Source organism: Schistocerca cancellata, chromosome 1 (genome assembly GCF_023864275.1).
Source record: "Schistocerca cancellata isolate TAMUIC-IGC-003103 chromosome 1, iqSchCanc2.1, whole genome shotgun sequence".
NCBI classification, from domain to species: domain Eukaryota; kingdom Metazoa; phylum Arthropoda; class Insecta; order Orthoptera; family Acrididae; genus Schistocerca; species Schistocerca cancellata.
The window spans coordinates 315,755,640-315,770,939 of record NC_064626.1 but is presented as its reverse complement, the minus strand read 5'-3'; the positions used below and the strand labels follow the sequence as shown (position 1 = coordinate 315,770,939).

The 15,300-nt window shown below is 45.4% G+C and overlaps 2 protein-coding genes and 1 non-coding gene across 3 annotated transcripts in view; 1 reads left to right on the top strand and 2 right to left on the bottom strand.

Annotated features, from left to right (window-relative positions):
* LOC126172915 (CDC42 small effector protein homolog) overlaps positions 1 to 15,300 on the top strand; it is a 181,399-nt gene that overhangs the window by 48,620 nt on the left and 117,479 nt on the right. The gene's annotated exons all lie outside the window — the stretch shown is intronic.
* LOC126173622 (axoneme-associated protein mst101(2)-like) overlaps positions 1 to 15,300 on the bottom strand; it is a 150,434-nt gene that overhangs the window by 45,813 nt on the left and 89,321 nt on the right. The window contains exon 2 of the mRNA XM_049920975.1: positions 11,442 to 12,889. Coding sequence (XP_049776932.1) covers positions 11,442 to 12,889 — 1,448 coding nt within the window. The remainder of the gene's footprint in view (positions 1 to 11,441; positions 12,890 to 15,300) is intronic.
* On the bottom strand, positions 4,948 to 5,022 carry Trnat-ugu (transfer RNA threonine (anticodon UGU)). Its single transcript has one exon. It is a non-coding gene; the product is annotated as a tRNA-Thr (tRNA).

Here is a 15,300-nt window from a genome sequence, read left to right as displayed (position 1 = left end):
ATACAGCTCTAAAACTGGCAGTATATTTACAATGTGCAGCCGATATTTTTATTGGCTGGTACGTCGATATTATTTCCGTCGATATTTCGATAATTTCATCGATATATTGACGGCCGATAATATATTTTTTAAAATATAGGTACGAGGGTCGTCCACAAAGTAAGTTCCGTTTCTATTTCTACCCGCTGTAGCGCTACAATCGCAGTTCCGAGCATGCGCCTCAGTTACTCTGACTGAAGGAGAAGACATGTACGCCATTTTCAGATCGCTGCTGCCGACGTGTGCTTTGTAGTGCTACTTTGTCAGCCGTAATTGAAAATGCCGCCGCCTGTGAAATCAGATCTGTGATTAGTTTTCTGATTTTAAAGAAAGTTGAACCAAAGGAAATTCATCGGCAAAACTGCGAGGTTTACGGACAAAATGCTAGGAGTGATTCAATGGTTAGAAGATGGGTCAGACTGTCAGACTGTTCAATGAAGGACAATGCCAGACCTCACACGGCGAACAAACAACTCTTAAGGGCATTCACTGGGACGCGTTTGATCATCCTCCGTACAGCCCGGACCTCGCTCCTAGCGACTTCCATCTCCTCTTATACCTAAAATCTGTCCTTAGTGGCCGGCCGATTAGGCCGAGCGGTTCTAGGCGCTAGTCTGGAACCGCGCGATCGCTACGCTCGCAGGTTCGAATCATGCCTCGGGCATGGATGTGTGTGATGTCCTTAGGTTAGTTAGGTTTAAGTAGTTCTAAGTCTAGGGGACTGATGACCTCAGAAGTTAAGTCTCATAGTACTCAGAGCCATTTGAATTTTGTCCTTAGTGGTCAACATATCAACGATGATGACGAGCCGGAAGAACATGTTGCCACATGGTTGAATACACAGGCGGCAACATTCTTCATAGAAGGCATACACAAACTTGTGCCACGCTATGACAAGTGCCTACAAAATTTCGGAAGCTACGTAGAAAAGTAGTTGGACAGCTGTAGATTTTTGTACGATATTTTTTCTATGTCTGTACACGTTTGTTTAATATAAATAAATGGAACTTACTTTGTGGACGACCCTCGTACTTAAGGTTCCCGATATTTTTTAAAATACCAACAGTCCTAGTACGTAGGCACTTCGCAAACATGGAAGCGCGCGATAAAGACCAAACGCCCAGGGATGTTGACGTACGGCATTACTCTGTTGCAGGATAATGTCCGCCCACATTGTGTCAAGGTTGTTTATACTAAACTGCGGAAGTTCAGCTGAGAAGCCGTTACCCTTCCTCCATACAGTCCCGATCTCTCCCCGTGCGATTTGCATATTTCTGGTTTTCTGAAGAACAACATTGGTCTTGGATTTGCTCATTTATTTAAGAGATAAATCAAATATCGGTTTGAAGTCAGATTGTCAATTCTTGGGACTGAGGACAAATGCAAAGCTGTTTTGGAACGTTCATATTCACGATCTTGTGCAGAAAGTGAGCAGTGGTGCCGTCTCAGAAAGGTCAATTTCAACTGTAAAGTCACAGGCATGTTCATACTGCGCGGTGTAGGATTTGTGTTGCTAGTGGTGTTAGTGTCATGACTCGCCGATAGCGGTACGGTGATTGGGGGTTGAAACACAGGCATCAGTGAGCATTACAGCTGTATTTTCAAATAACTTCCGGGAATTCAGTCAGGTAATACTTTCAGCGACCGCCGATATTTCGGCCGGAGAACACCCCACCATTTTCAAGGCAAACTGCAACGGACAGGCGACGTACATGCAAATTTAAAACATCGGTTCGCGGACTGATGCAGGAAAGAAAAAACACACACACACACACACACACACACACACACACACACACACACACACACACACACACACTGAACACTAGTGCCAACAAAGATGACCAGAGTCAGAGATATGGATAGTGAGACTACGAACTCGCAGGTGAGGTAGCATTGACTCGGTCCCTCTGTTTTTCACAAGGCAGAGAGCCGGATTCCAAACAGAGTTTAAACAAAAACCTCCATCCCTGTTAACGAGGTTTCTCGCTAATTTAATCTCAACTGCCTCCTTAATAACAGCTGTCCCAATAGCTGGACGTGCATGCCAGTAACACGGTGTTATTATATAACATGGGGTGACCAGTATCCAAGCAGTGTTCGGTAGTAGCAGATCTACTTGGCTGCTGTAATCGTGTGTGCCGTTTATGCTCAGTACATCGATCCTTCAGGGTCCTGATAGTTTGACAAATATATGCCATGCCGCAGCTACAATGAATGCTACGATATACACCCGCCTTACCAAGATCATTCTTAACAAAACTCAAAAGCACTAAGATTTCAGATGGAGGTCGGAAACACATTTCACATCGTATTTCCATAAAATACGACCGATATTGTTGGAAGTGTTTCCTACGTATGGCAAAAAGGCAGTACACTTAGGTGTAGACTCAGAATTATCATCAATCACCCGATGTACAGTTGGTCGATAGCGCAGTGCACCTTCAATCTGTCTGTCACTATAACCATTTTGACGAAACGTAACTTCAAGATGGGACAGCTCAGCTGGCAAAGTCTCAGCGTCGGAAACGACAGAGGGACAGAGTCAATGCTACCTCACCTGCGAGTTCGTAGTCTCACTATCGACATCTCTGACTTATGTCATCTTTGATGGCACTACTGTTCATTGTGTGTGTTATCTTCCCTGCATCAGTCCGTGAACCGATGTTTTAAATTTGCTTGTCCGTCGCCTGTCCGTTGCAGTTTGCCTTGAAAATGGCGCTGTGTTCTCCGGCCGAAATATCGGCGGTCGCTAAAGTGTTACCTCACTGAATTCCCGGAAGTTATTTGAAAGTTGTTTACGCCAGGAGAAACTCCGGTCTCACATTACAGCTGTAGGCGGCTAACATGGGTCTGAACCAACGGCGTCCATACGATAATTTTTATTGCGGCGTAAATCTGGGGATATGGAATATTTTTAATAGTTTGGAAGACGAATGGGTACTTTCGAGTAACCATAAAAAGTTCGTTCTGACCCTGTTAAAGAGCTGTGTAACACCGACTTTTAAATGCTTTTCTTGAAAGAAAAATACCTGGTTACACTATTTTTTCCTTCTTTCAAGCAGGCCTCTCAAGTAGCGAAGTTTAATTATAACCACCGTATATATTTCCTCATTAAAAAGTGCAATGTACACGACTGTCACTGAACAAAGAACTATGAAAAGGCCGCACGCAAAATCGCCGTGCGGGGTCTTGGTGCTCGGTTCCTATATGAACAGGCAATGTGGATAAAAAGTTTGTTTAGACCAGAACAGCTGCCATTTGTATAGCCATTCGAACATACCTTACCGTTGCTATGTTACAGTTGATGAAGCAAGTTTTGAACGGTGCACCGGAGCTGGCGTCCAGGCAAATGGTGCGCTCCATTAATTTCTTTTGCTAATGATTTTAATTCGACTGAAATAAGTTCTCAATTATTGGCGCCATTTGTATTTGCTCCGTTCGCATTTTACGTACAACAAGAAATTTTTCTGGGATGTTTCTGAAGCGCAATACTTCTATGTTTCAAACTTGAGCGAATCGGTTAAAATTTTGTAAGGTGGCAGATAAATACGTGTCATTAACGGTCGTCCTGTTTTGTGAAACCTCCGTCCGTTGCTACGGTATAAGCAACATGGTTCGAAGGCAGTAAAATAATACCTTTCCGGATCAGTCGCGCCCCCACAGAAATCTTCGATTGCCAAGCTATGGCGGTCTAATATCGAAATTATGGTACAGTAAAAGTTGGGAACAAAAATGAAAAATGCTCCTGTCGTAGCAGAAAAAGGCGAATATCTTCTGGAAAGAGTTAGGGATGTAAAAAAAAAAAATAAAATAAACTAGATTTTCGATTTGGCAGCTTCAGAAACATTTAAATTAGCACATTTAAATCAAAACATCTTGACATATTTGCGCTTTTTCACTAGTTAACTCTACTTCCCCAGTGCAATGAGCTTCTTAGCTGCAATGCGTTGGCACACCGGCATCTTGCAGTTTATAGACTCAAGTTCCTGATTCTGTGCCCAAAATCCAGACGATTCGTCAGCCATAGTGAACAGAGCATACATGTAATAGATAAAGTTTTCCGGGGGGGGGGGGGGTTAATATTCAGGGAATGGATTTGTTCCTTTGGGGGCGGGAGTTGGTGGACGCTAAAACAATTTTTTATTTCTGAGATTATATATATATAGATATAGATAGATAGATAGATAGATAGATAGATAGATAGATAGAGAGAGAGAGAGAGAGAGAGAGAGAGAGAGAGAGAGAGAGAGAGAGACTTCTGAGGACGTAATTGCCTTCTTCTGTGCTATCATAGGACCATTTTTCATTCTGGTTTCTATACGATAAAACTTTCTACCGAACTTACAGAAACCACGTTCTGCCAATTCCTGAGCACTGTTCGTCGGTGAATTAACTAGAGAGATAGAGAGAGAATGAATATGATTCAAAGAACTGCAACTTTCGTCACTGATTATTCAGCTAGAAGCCCTCGCACAATCTCCACGCGAAAGCGCCTATATCCTAATTCGATCCAAGAAACATTGTAAGTTCCTGCAACATACATCTCGCATAATCTCCAGGGTAGAATTATAGAATTTCTATGTTATACTGAGTCATACCTACACCCTTTCTCAGCGCGTCATGCACAGGAAGAAATGGAAAAAGGTTTTATGTAAGGTGTATGCCCTAGGCCTCACACAACGCAGTCGTTGGCGGGGTACAGAGTAGACTTCCTACAGAGCGGAGTCGTGACTCCTGTCCAGCATTAGCAATTGTAATTTTAACTATATGTGACGGTAGTATCTGTTCCCGAAAGAACAGTTACCGTTGATGACCATGCAACTTTGCTAGAATGAAATAATTAAATGGACACCTTAGCTGCAAACAGGCGTTGATATACTTCATCGGGGACATGTTGATAATGTGTGCCCCGACCGGGGCTCGAACCCGGGATCTCCTGCTTACATGGCAGACGCTCTATCCATCTGAGTCACCGAGGGCACAGAGGATAGTGCGCGTGCAGGGACTTATCCCTTGCACGCTTCCCGTGAGACCCACATTCCCAACATGTCCACACCACTACATTTGTAGTGCACCTAATACTCATTACTCATGGCAGGTAATTTTAATGTATTTCTTTTGGTGCACTACATTTATTCTACCTAAGAATTCCTAAGTAGTTTAGATTCTTTCACTTCACTGTTACTTATTTGTTTAGTGCACGACGGCTTTCCTGACAGGGCTGTGTGTTGCGACTCGCCGCATGGTCGAGCACGAAAATCAAGAAGTAGAATATTAGGTAAAGCGTAATCTGGAGGAATTTCTGTGCAGGTTTAACTCCACTTAGTGCATAGTGGGGAATCTTTTAATGAACGGTTTGGAAGTAAGTTAAGATTCAGTAGCATAATCCAAGTATTGTATTAATAAATTCTCCGATTGTGCTAGAGCGCATTGAACTAGCTTTATCGTCACGATCTACCTTACTAAGACTGTAAGATCTGTAACTTTATCTGCAGGACGGTTTCAACGAAGGTGTCTGCTAGCGTTTAGGAGTCATCCCTGTCGCCTTCTAATTCTTTTATATACCGTTATTTTGTCTCGACCAGTAGGCCGCAAACGTTCACGTGCAGCTGTGCTACCGACCATGCCCTTTCTCTGCACGGTGTGGAATGATTTCGTTCCGTAGAGTAGCAGGAGGACAGGCGTCAGTGGAGTTCTTTCATACGGCGTTCAGTTTACGTTTTAATTCGTGCACAATGTGTGAGAAAAAATTGCAAGTTTCGGTCGCCTTGTCTTCCATTTCTACTTTCGACTGTGTACCACAATCAGTTACTGAAGAACCAACTGTTCTCTGAAATAAGAAATAATTTCTTTATATATGATTGAAATAACTCAAGGCTTGATGAAAAAATATTATAAGAAACCTTTGGGGGTGTGAAAACATCCTTATACTAACGTTTTCGACACAATTCGCAGCTTCTGCATTGGATAAATGGGACATAGTTTCCACGGAAGAATTCTCATTGACAACATTATCTACGCAATCTGTAGCTCCTGCTGTGGCCAAATCGATAACGGATTCCATGACAGAACGCTAAAAACAAAAATATGGACCTGTATTACAACATTGCTTAGACCTATGTAGCCCATTTGTGTCCGTACGAAATAAATTCACAAAAGTAAAAAGCGCACACACACACACACACACACACACAGCAAGGAAATTAGCTACCTCAAATGGAGAAGCATCGTTGTCACTAAAAATCATAACATGTCATCGGGGCTGTTTATTTGGTGGTATCAAATGTGTCGGAAAGTCCAAAACTGATGGCACTGCTTCGGGTTTGAGACGTTTCTTCCACGTTCCAGGGCTCACTACGTAATCATCTAGTCGGAAATGGTTTCCGCAAAGAAAATTCCAAGACGTAGGATTAAAACCTTTCCGCTTCACGGAAGTAATCCACTTCTTTAGCAGCTCTGGGTGCTTTAGAGGAAACCTGTTCGAAAACATGGAGTTAGCAAACGCACTAAGTTTGTATTTTTATCGTATTGTATTGGTAGTCCTATTACCTGTGAAATGGTAAGTCATTTTCCTTACTCCATCGCTTCGTACAATTGAAAGCGGAGCAAGAAATCACCATTTCGATAATCCGTAATTCCTTATACACCGTACAGACGGAGATAAACTTCTTGCCATATTCGAATATGGCGACAATACAGACGACAGTAATCAGCTGGTACAGCCATCTATCGGTAGGTCCAGTAGTTGAGCATCCCTCATTACGCTAGCTTTAGACGCCTGTAGCAGCAGGCGTCAGTGGAGTTCTTTCATACGGCGCGGCCAGCGCAGAGAACAGTGTCGCCGGTGGGAACAGGTGCCGTCTGTGTGTGGAGGGGCAGAGGGGGGGGGGGGGCTGGGAAGGTGGCGAACAGGAAGCGGAAGTGACAGTCCCGCTGCCGTTCCCAACAAGGAGCGGAGCTATGTCGTATCGCGTGGTCTGTCTGGATTGTGAGGCAAATGTTCTGACTGCCCAGATTTCGGTAGATTCTCATACAGCTAGCAACTTCAACCCATTTCGATCAGACATGGAGTATAACTGTAAGCAGTGTTCGGAGATTCCCGATTCCCCTCCCTGACCGAAATCCTCTTTTCTTCCCCTTTTACTCTGTTTTTACCCTTTTTTTTTAAGGCTTGGTTAGTCTCTCTTTCCCATACGTACTTTCTTCATTCTAGCGGTTGTGCGTTTTACGTCACAGGTGGTCTTGCCTATGCTACTTCGGCATAGTGTTGGGTTCGTTCTCTTGCCGACTTCCCTCATTTTGTTTTTTACCAATGACAACATGTCTGCCCTTTTACGTTTTTACCTTTTCCGTTTTATTTTTCTGACTTTACTGAGATGTCCCATTAGCGGAATGGAGCCTATTTGAAACAAGGGACTGATGACCTTGCTGTTTGGTCCCTTAAACCTCAAACAACCAACCAGATATTGAGTATAGATCCCAATACCGCATAGATACGAATAATCGTAAGGTATTTATTGCTTGTGTGTTTTTAATAAAAATACATAAACAGTGGCTGGTTGCTACATTTCGTGAAGTAATACAAACCTCAGCAACGGAGCTCAGCTACCAGTATAATTCATAAATCGTTTTCTTGAAGATACGAGAAATACTTTCGAATATAAGTTTTCGTCGGCCAAATTGATATTCGTACGTAGTATAAAAATTGATATTAATTTTGTATGTGTGTATGGCAACAGTCGCTGTGGGGTATGAAAGACCAACGTATCATATAGTTTAGGATTTACGGCGGCATGAGCACGGAAATGCGTGAAAAAATGGCGTATCACAAATGAAGTTTCAATGCATCTATTGTCTACTTCTGAGACACTCGTACAGCCTACTCTACATATGGAAATCCCTGCCATCTGGCAGCGCTTTTGACAGCTTTAAACTGCGAAGTGCAAAGGGCTGTAGGCGAAAACCGTGATCGTCCATAGATTTATGAAGTTTTGCCAAAATTGCTGTAGACATGCAAAGCAGATGCGCCCACTGTACAGAAACTTTACTACGAAATCTCGATCCGCCAAACCTATGCAGTGGCACAAGGCTGTGTGCTAGGAAGAAGTTGGATAATGTACTTGAGGCTATCACCGGAACAGGAAAGGGAAAGAATGAAATAGTGTACCTTTCACGGATACCCTGCCTCAGACAGATCACCCCCGTTCACTTCAAGAGATTGCAGTTTACCGTGAGGCTTGAATTTGCCAATACAATTAACAAGTCTCAGTGGCAGTCTGTTAAATACTGCGGAGTGGATTGACATTCCTATGTTTTTATATTGACAGCTTTAGGTCGCTGGGTCAAAGTTGGTGTCTCATAACAATTTATTCAACGTAGTTCTTGGACGTGTAATTATAAATGCTGTTTACTAGCGAATATGGGAATGCTTTACAACTGCTAAAGGATTCGTAATTGGATATACGTCCGAATCTCCTTCTCTCCTCGTCTCTCAGTCCATCTCCTCCTCCTCCTCCCCCCCCTCCACCTCTGTGACCATTTCCTCCTCTCCCCCTCTCTGTCCGTCTCCTTTTCCCGCCGGCCGGGGTGGCCGAGCGGTTCTAGGCGCTACAGTCCGGAACCGCGCGTCCGCTACGGTCGCAGGTTCGAATCCTGCCTCGGGCATGGATGTGTGTGGTGTCCTTAGGTTAGTTAGGTTTAAGTAGTTCTAAGTGATAGGGGACTGATGACCTCAGAAGAAGTCCCATAGCCCTCAGAGCCATTTGAACCATTTTTCCTCTTTTCCTCTTTTCCCCTCTTTCTGACTTTGAGCTATGTTTGTTATTGCGAACGAAACCTTGATTGAGAACTGAAGTTGCTTGTAATTAATGGGTAAATTGGTTTGAATCATCGGCAAACGAGATACGGGAGACCTCTCCTGTTGCTGGAGCTGTAAACCGAGCATCGTGGTGGAGTGGGTAGTACACTGTACTTGCATTCGGGAGGGCAACGGTTCAAATCCCTTCCAGCGATTCTAAATCGCTCTAGACTATTGCCGAGTCGGTTACTTTGAAAAGAAACAGCCGATTTCCGTCCACTTCCTTGAAACATTTCGAGCTTATGCTCGATCAATGATGACTTCGATGTCAACGGGACGTTAAACCGCTTGGATCTGTGTTGATAGTAGCTTCAACGCCAGTATTTCGCATAGTTTTAATCTGTAAACGGATAGGATGATAAAGTTTCAGACCATGCGGATTCCGTTGTAGTATTCCATTCAGATGCCGATAGGGCATTAATACAATTTTCTCGTCTTCTGTTAAAGCAGATTGCGAGAAAGAAAACGAAACTGACATTTTCATAGCACAGCATGTTGTTCCTTGCAGGCAGTTTTAATAGAAAACCCGTACATGGCTGTTTAAGAAAATATATAGCCTACATCCGTCAAAATGTTTAGTAGAGCAACAATATTTAACGTGAATCTGCCTAGAATTTCTCGAGATTTTTCGTAACGTTCTCTTCCTGGAGCTCAGAGCACTTGCTCAACACAAGATAAGTTGTTTCACATTAGCAAAGCTGAATAAGTGCTCCTAGCTATTAAGGTTGCATTTTAGGGTTCATGTTTCATTATAACGGGACATCTTTTCTTGTTATGGTCTATATCACCTCTCAAAGCATGGATAACAAAATGCTTGCAGTAGAAAAGATTTGTTTCGCAGTACCGAAGACGAAGTAATGATCATAGCCCTTAAGGTATGTATTGTTAGAGTCCATGTTTACTGGACATTTTTCCTTCAAATGATCGCTCCTGCCATCCCTAAACAGTGACATTTCCTCCTGGAATAACCTACATAAGACAAAAGCATTCCCTGATATTCAAAATAATCATAATATATTGTGAGGCAATATATGGGAATCGTGCAAATTTGAAGAATTTGAAGCCATTTTGACTATTTTTCGACCATGACTTTCAAGAAATATGTAAAGGTAGTGCTGTATTTGCATGAACTAGAGAATAATGTCGGTATTCTATCCATTTATCCACGTTAATGGATACATGTTTTAATATTATAGCTATATATTCTGAAATCTGATGTCTTTATTATAGGCTGCATATGGTATTAACTGCTACTGCACTTGTTTCTTATTTACTAAGTGGACACGGCACGTATTGTAATTTTTATTCAACTAGTGGCAAAGTACAGAGAGCTTTCACGGCCAGTATTTGCGGGCTTGGCGAGTTTTATTTTATGAACTTTAGGCCGTGGTCAAAGGCTTACTTCTGTGCCCAACGTTTGGTCTCTCAGTGCTGGAGGCAAGAGCAGAGGCTGTAACGACTCAGGTAGCAGTTTGAATTGAACAGGCTCAATAATCCGAACTGTTCATTCGTATCCCCCGTCTTAGACAGCAGTCTGATGTCACGACGTGACCTTTACGTGGATACGTACACAGTTAATCATGATGAGAATGTTATAGTTCGATTTGTGAGTATAGCAATTGATGTCTCACTAGCAGATGAAACGTTGGGCATGGAAATGCGCCTTAGAGCACGGCATGTCCATAAAACGAAATTGGTGAAGGACGATGTAATGGAAGAAAGCGTCCGTGAAAGCTCAATATTATTGACACATTAATACTGTCAGTGTATTGCGCGAAAGTACGAAGCCAAGGACTGCACAATAACATTGCGCAATTTTTTGTTCTGGAAGCTTCAGTTAGAACACTGCCTTTAGCGGACATGCCGGCGCTCGACTCTGTCGAACTCACACATATTGCGTTTAAGTAGGTTGCTTTGCTAAAACACAAGCAAAAATTGCGCAGAACGGACGAACCAAGTCTGAAAAGCTTCCAGTGAACATTTGAATGGTCAGAGGGCTCATTCACGGGAGCATAGTTTTGTAAATACCTACTGCTACTAATTAAAAGTTAAGTATGTGAACCGTATCATTTATCGTGTGCATGTGCTATATTTCTTTACTGTAACAACTGTTGCAAACTAAATAAAACAATTACTTCCTGGCAGCTGGTAAGGTTCCATGATAATTTGTCTGTAGTGTGACAGCTGTTACAATCCCCCTGCGGGTCCGGGGATTAGAATAGGCCCGAGGTATTCCTGCCTGTCGTAAGAGGCGACTAAAAGGAGTCCATCCCCCTCACGGGGGTAGTTAGCGCCTGCGTCCGGAGACAGACGGTTCCACGACCTATAATCGTGGTCTTTTTGGTTTTTCACTTCTCGTCTCTTCCTTCCTTTTGTTGGTTCCTTTCTTTGCTCTTCTCCACCTCACTGTCTTCCTTACTCTTTCCCTTGACTTCTCCTTGCCTTCTCATTGCCTTTTTCTCCTTGCCTTCTCGTTGCCTTTTTCTCCTTGCCTTCTCGTTGCCTTTTTCTCCTTGCCTTCTCGTTGCCTTTTTCTCCTTGCCTTCTCGTTGCCTTTTTCTCCTTGCCTTCTCGTTGCCTTTTTCTCCTTGCCTTCTCGTTGCCTTTTTCTCCTTGCCTTCTCGTTGCCTTTTTCTCCTTGCCTTCTCGTTGCCTTTTTCTCCTTGCCTTCTCGTTGCCTTTTTCTCCTTGCCTTCTCGTTGCCTTTTTCTCCTTGCCTTCTCGTTGCCTTTTTCTCCTTGCCTTCTCGTTGCCTTTTTCTCCTTGCCTTCTCGTTGCCTTTTTCTCCTTGCCTTCTCGTTGCCTTTTTCTCCTTGCCTTCTCGTTGCCTTTTTCTCCTTGCCTTCTCGTTGCCTTTTTCTCCTTGCCTTCTCGTTGCCTTTTTCTCCTTGCCTTCTCGTTGCCTTTTTCTCCTTGCCTTCTCGTTGCCTTTTTCTCCTTGCCTTCTCGTTGCCTTTTTCTCCTTGCCTTCTCGTTGCCTTTTTCTCCTTGCCTTCTCGTTGCCTTTTTCTCCTTGCCTTCTCGTTGCCTTTTTCTCCTTGCCTTCTCGTTGCCTTTTTCTCCTTGCCTTCTCGTTGCCTTTTTCTCCTTGCCTTCTCGTTGCCTTTTTCTCCTTGCCTTCTCGTTGCCTTTTTCTCCTTGCCTTCTCGTTGCCTTTTTCTCCTTGCCTTCTCGTTGCCTTTTTCTCCTTGCCTTCTCGTTGCCTTTTTCTCCTTGCCTTCTCGTTGCCTTTTTCTCCTTGCCTTCTCGTTGCCTTTTTCTCCTTGCCTTCTCGTTGCCTTTTTCTCCTTGCCTTCTCGTTGCCTTTTTCTCCTTGCCTTCTCGTTGCCTTTTTCTCCTTGCCTTCTCGTTGCCTTTTTCTCCTTGCCTTCTCGTTGCCTTTTTCTCCTTGCCTTCTCGTTGCCTTTTTCTCCTTGCCTTCTCGTTGCCTTTTTCTCCTTGCCTTCTCGTTGCCTTTTTCTCCTTGCCTTCTCGTTGCCTTTTTCTCCTTGCCTTCTCGTTGCCTTTTTCTCCTTGCCTTCTCGTTGCCTTTTTCTCCTTGCCTTCTCGTTGCCTTTTTCTCCTTGCCTTCTCGTTGCCTTTTTCTCCTTGCCTTCTCGTTGCCTTTTTCTCCTTGCCTTCTCGTTGCCTTTTTCTCCTTGCCTTCTCGTTGCCTTTTTCTCCTTGCCTTCTCGTTGCCTTTTTCTCCTTGCCTTCTCGTTGCCTTTTTCTCCTTGCCTTCTCGTTGCCTTTTTCTCCTTGCCTTCTCGTTGCCTTTTTCTCCTTGCCTTCTCGTTGCCTTTTTCTCCTTGCCTTCTCGTTGCCTTTTTCTCCTTGCCTTCTCGTTGCCTTTTTCTCCTTGCCTTCTCGTTGCCTTTTTCTCCTTGCCTTCTCGTTGCCTTTTTCTCCTTGCCTTCTCGTTGCCTTTTTCTCCTTGCCTTCTCGTTGCCTTTTTCTCCTTGCCTTCTCCTGCCTTTTTCTCCTTGCCTTCTCCTGCCTTTTTCTCCTTGCCTTCTCACTGCCTTTTTCTCCTTGCCTTCTCACTGCCTTTTTCTCCTTGCCTTCTCACTGCCTTTTTCTCCTTGCCTTCTCACTGCCTTTTTCTCCTTGCCTTCTCACTGCCTTTTTCTCCTTGCCTTCTCACTGCCTTTTTCTCCTTGCCTTCTCACTGCCTTTTTCTCCTTGCCTTCTCACTGCCTTCTTCTCCTTGCCTTCTTATGTCTCCGCCTTGGCGTTTGAGACAGTCTGTCTTCTTTCTCCCTCTCTCTCTTCTTTTTTCCTCTTCTTCCTTCCTCCCTGTGCGTGCCTGAAGGCCGACCCACGCGTTCGCACGCGTAGCCGGTGACGGGGTAACGTGTAAGTCCCCGCCCTGGGTAGACATGTAAGGCACGCGCGTACCCCCTGGTAAAGGCCAGGCCCGGGGAGGGGTGATTGCCTGAGCTGATACCTTCTGACCATGCCGATTGGTCCCTCCGTCTGTTTCTCGGGAGGTGTGACCTGAGGTGTAAACATTCACCTAAGGTGGGAGTGCCCTCTGAGAGGGTCCCCACAAGGAAGGAGCGCGCCATCGGAGACGCTGGCAATCATGGGGGATTCCTCCGCAATGGATTCTACTCCATCTCTGACTTCGACCCAAAAACGGAAACGTGACCAGCCAACAGTGACAAAAGTACTACCGCCTGCCCCACAGTTCCTCGTAGTTTCTCGATCTGAGGATGGAAAGGATTTTTCCTCTGTCAACCCTTTCGTTATTCAGAAGGGCGTAGATGCCATAGCCGGATCTGTCAAATCTTGTACCAGGTTGCGTAACGGCACCTTATTACTAGAAACTGAGAGTGCCTTTCAGGCACAAAAACTGCTTCGGGCCACCCTCCTGTACACGTTCCCTGTCCGGGTGGAGGCCCACCGAACTTTGAATTCGTCTCGTGGTGTAGTCTATACTAGCTCCCTCGACGGATTGACTGACGAGGAGCTTCAATCTTTCCTCGCTGAGCAGGGCGTGACGGCTGTCCATCGGGTCATGAAAAAGGTCAACAATGACCTTGTACTGACCCGGACACTTTTCTTGACCTTCGATAGTGTTAAGCTGCCATCGCGCATCAAGGCGGGCTACGAGGTTATTTCTGTTCGCCCCTATGTCCCGACACCTACGCGCTGCTACCAGTGTCAGCGTTTCAATCACACTCGACAGTCTTGTTCCAATGCGGCTAAATGTGTCACTTGTGGCAGGGATGCCCATGAGGGTGACTGTCCACCTCCGTCTCCTCGTTGTGTGAACTGTCAGGGTGACCATGCCGCATCCTCCAGCGACTGTCCTGTCTATAAGGAAGAACGCTGTATCCAAGAAATTCGGGTCAAAGAAAAAGTGTCCAACTCGGCTGCTCGCAAGCTATTGGCTAGTAGGAAGCCCACGCTGCTCCCAGCGGGGAAATACAGCACTGTCCTCGCCTCTCCTCGGACTACCCGGGAGGTAGCAACCCAGACATGCGATCTGACCTTCAAGACACGGTCGTCCGTTCGGCCAGTGCTAAGATCGCGCGGTCGACGTCTCCTCTTCCTCCCATCACCCCACAGACACCAGCCACTTCCTCAGCTTCTGCTAAGTCGAAGACCCCGAAGTCAGATGCACGGGCCTTCAAGAAGGAACCATCCCGTGCAGACTTCCTCCGTCCCTCGACCTCCCAGCCTTCGACCGGTACTCCCACCAAACGTCCTTCCAAAAAGGCGCATAGGAAGCACAGTTCTCCTCCTCCGCCACGGCGCATTTCTTCTCCTGCGCCACCCAGCGGTTGCCGCCCCAGGCCGTCATCCGTTTCGCCTGGCCGCACCGCTGGTAGCCGTACATCTGGCCGTTCACCGGCGGAGGAAGCTCCCCCTCCCGGCCATCCTCCCGAGATGGCCGATGACCCTATAGACCCCATGGACGATGACTGTCCGCCTACTGATAGCGGCGGCAGTGCTCGCTCGAAGCCAGGCCCTCAGTGGCCTTCGAGGTGACCCCTTCTTTCATCTTCCTTTTCTTACGATGGCACTTATTCACTGGAATATTCGCAGCATCCGCTCCAACCGAGAGGACTTGAAGTTGCTGCTCCGCTTGCATCGTCCGCTCGTCGTAGCCCTCCAGGAAACGAAGCTACGCCCATGCGATCAAATTGCCTTGGCACACTACACCTCTGTGCGTTTTGACCTACCCCCTGTGGTAGGTATCCCAGCTCATGGAGGGGTTATGTTGCTGGTCCGGGATGATATTTACTACGATCCCATCACGTTGGACACCGGCCTGCAGGCAGTTGCCGTCCGCATTACTCTCCCCACTTTCACGTTTTCCTTTTGTACCGTTTACACTCCATCGTCATCTGCCGTTACCAGGGCAGACATGATGCAACTTATTGCTCAGCTACCTGCACCAGTTTTGTTAACTG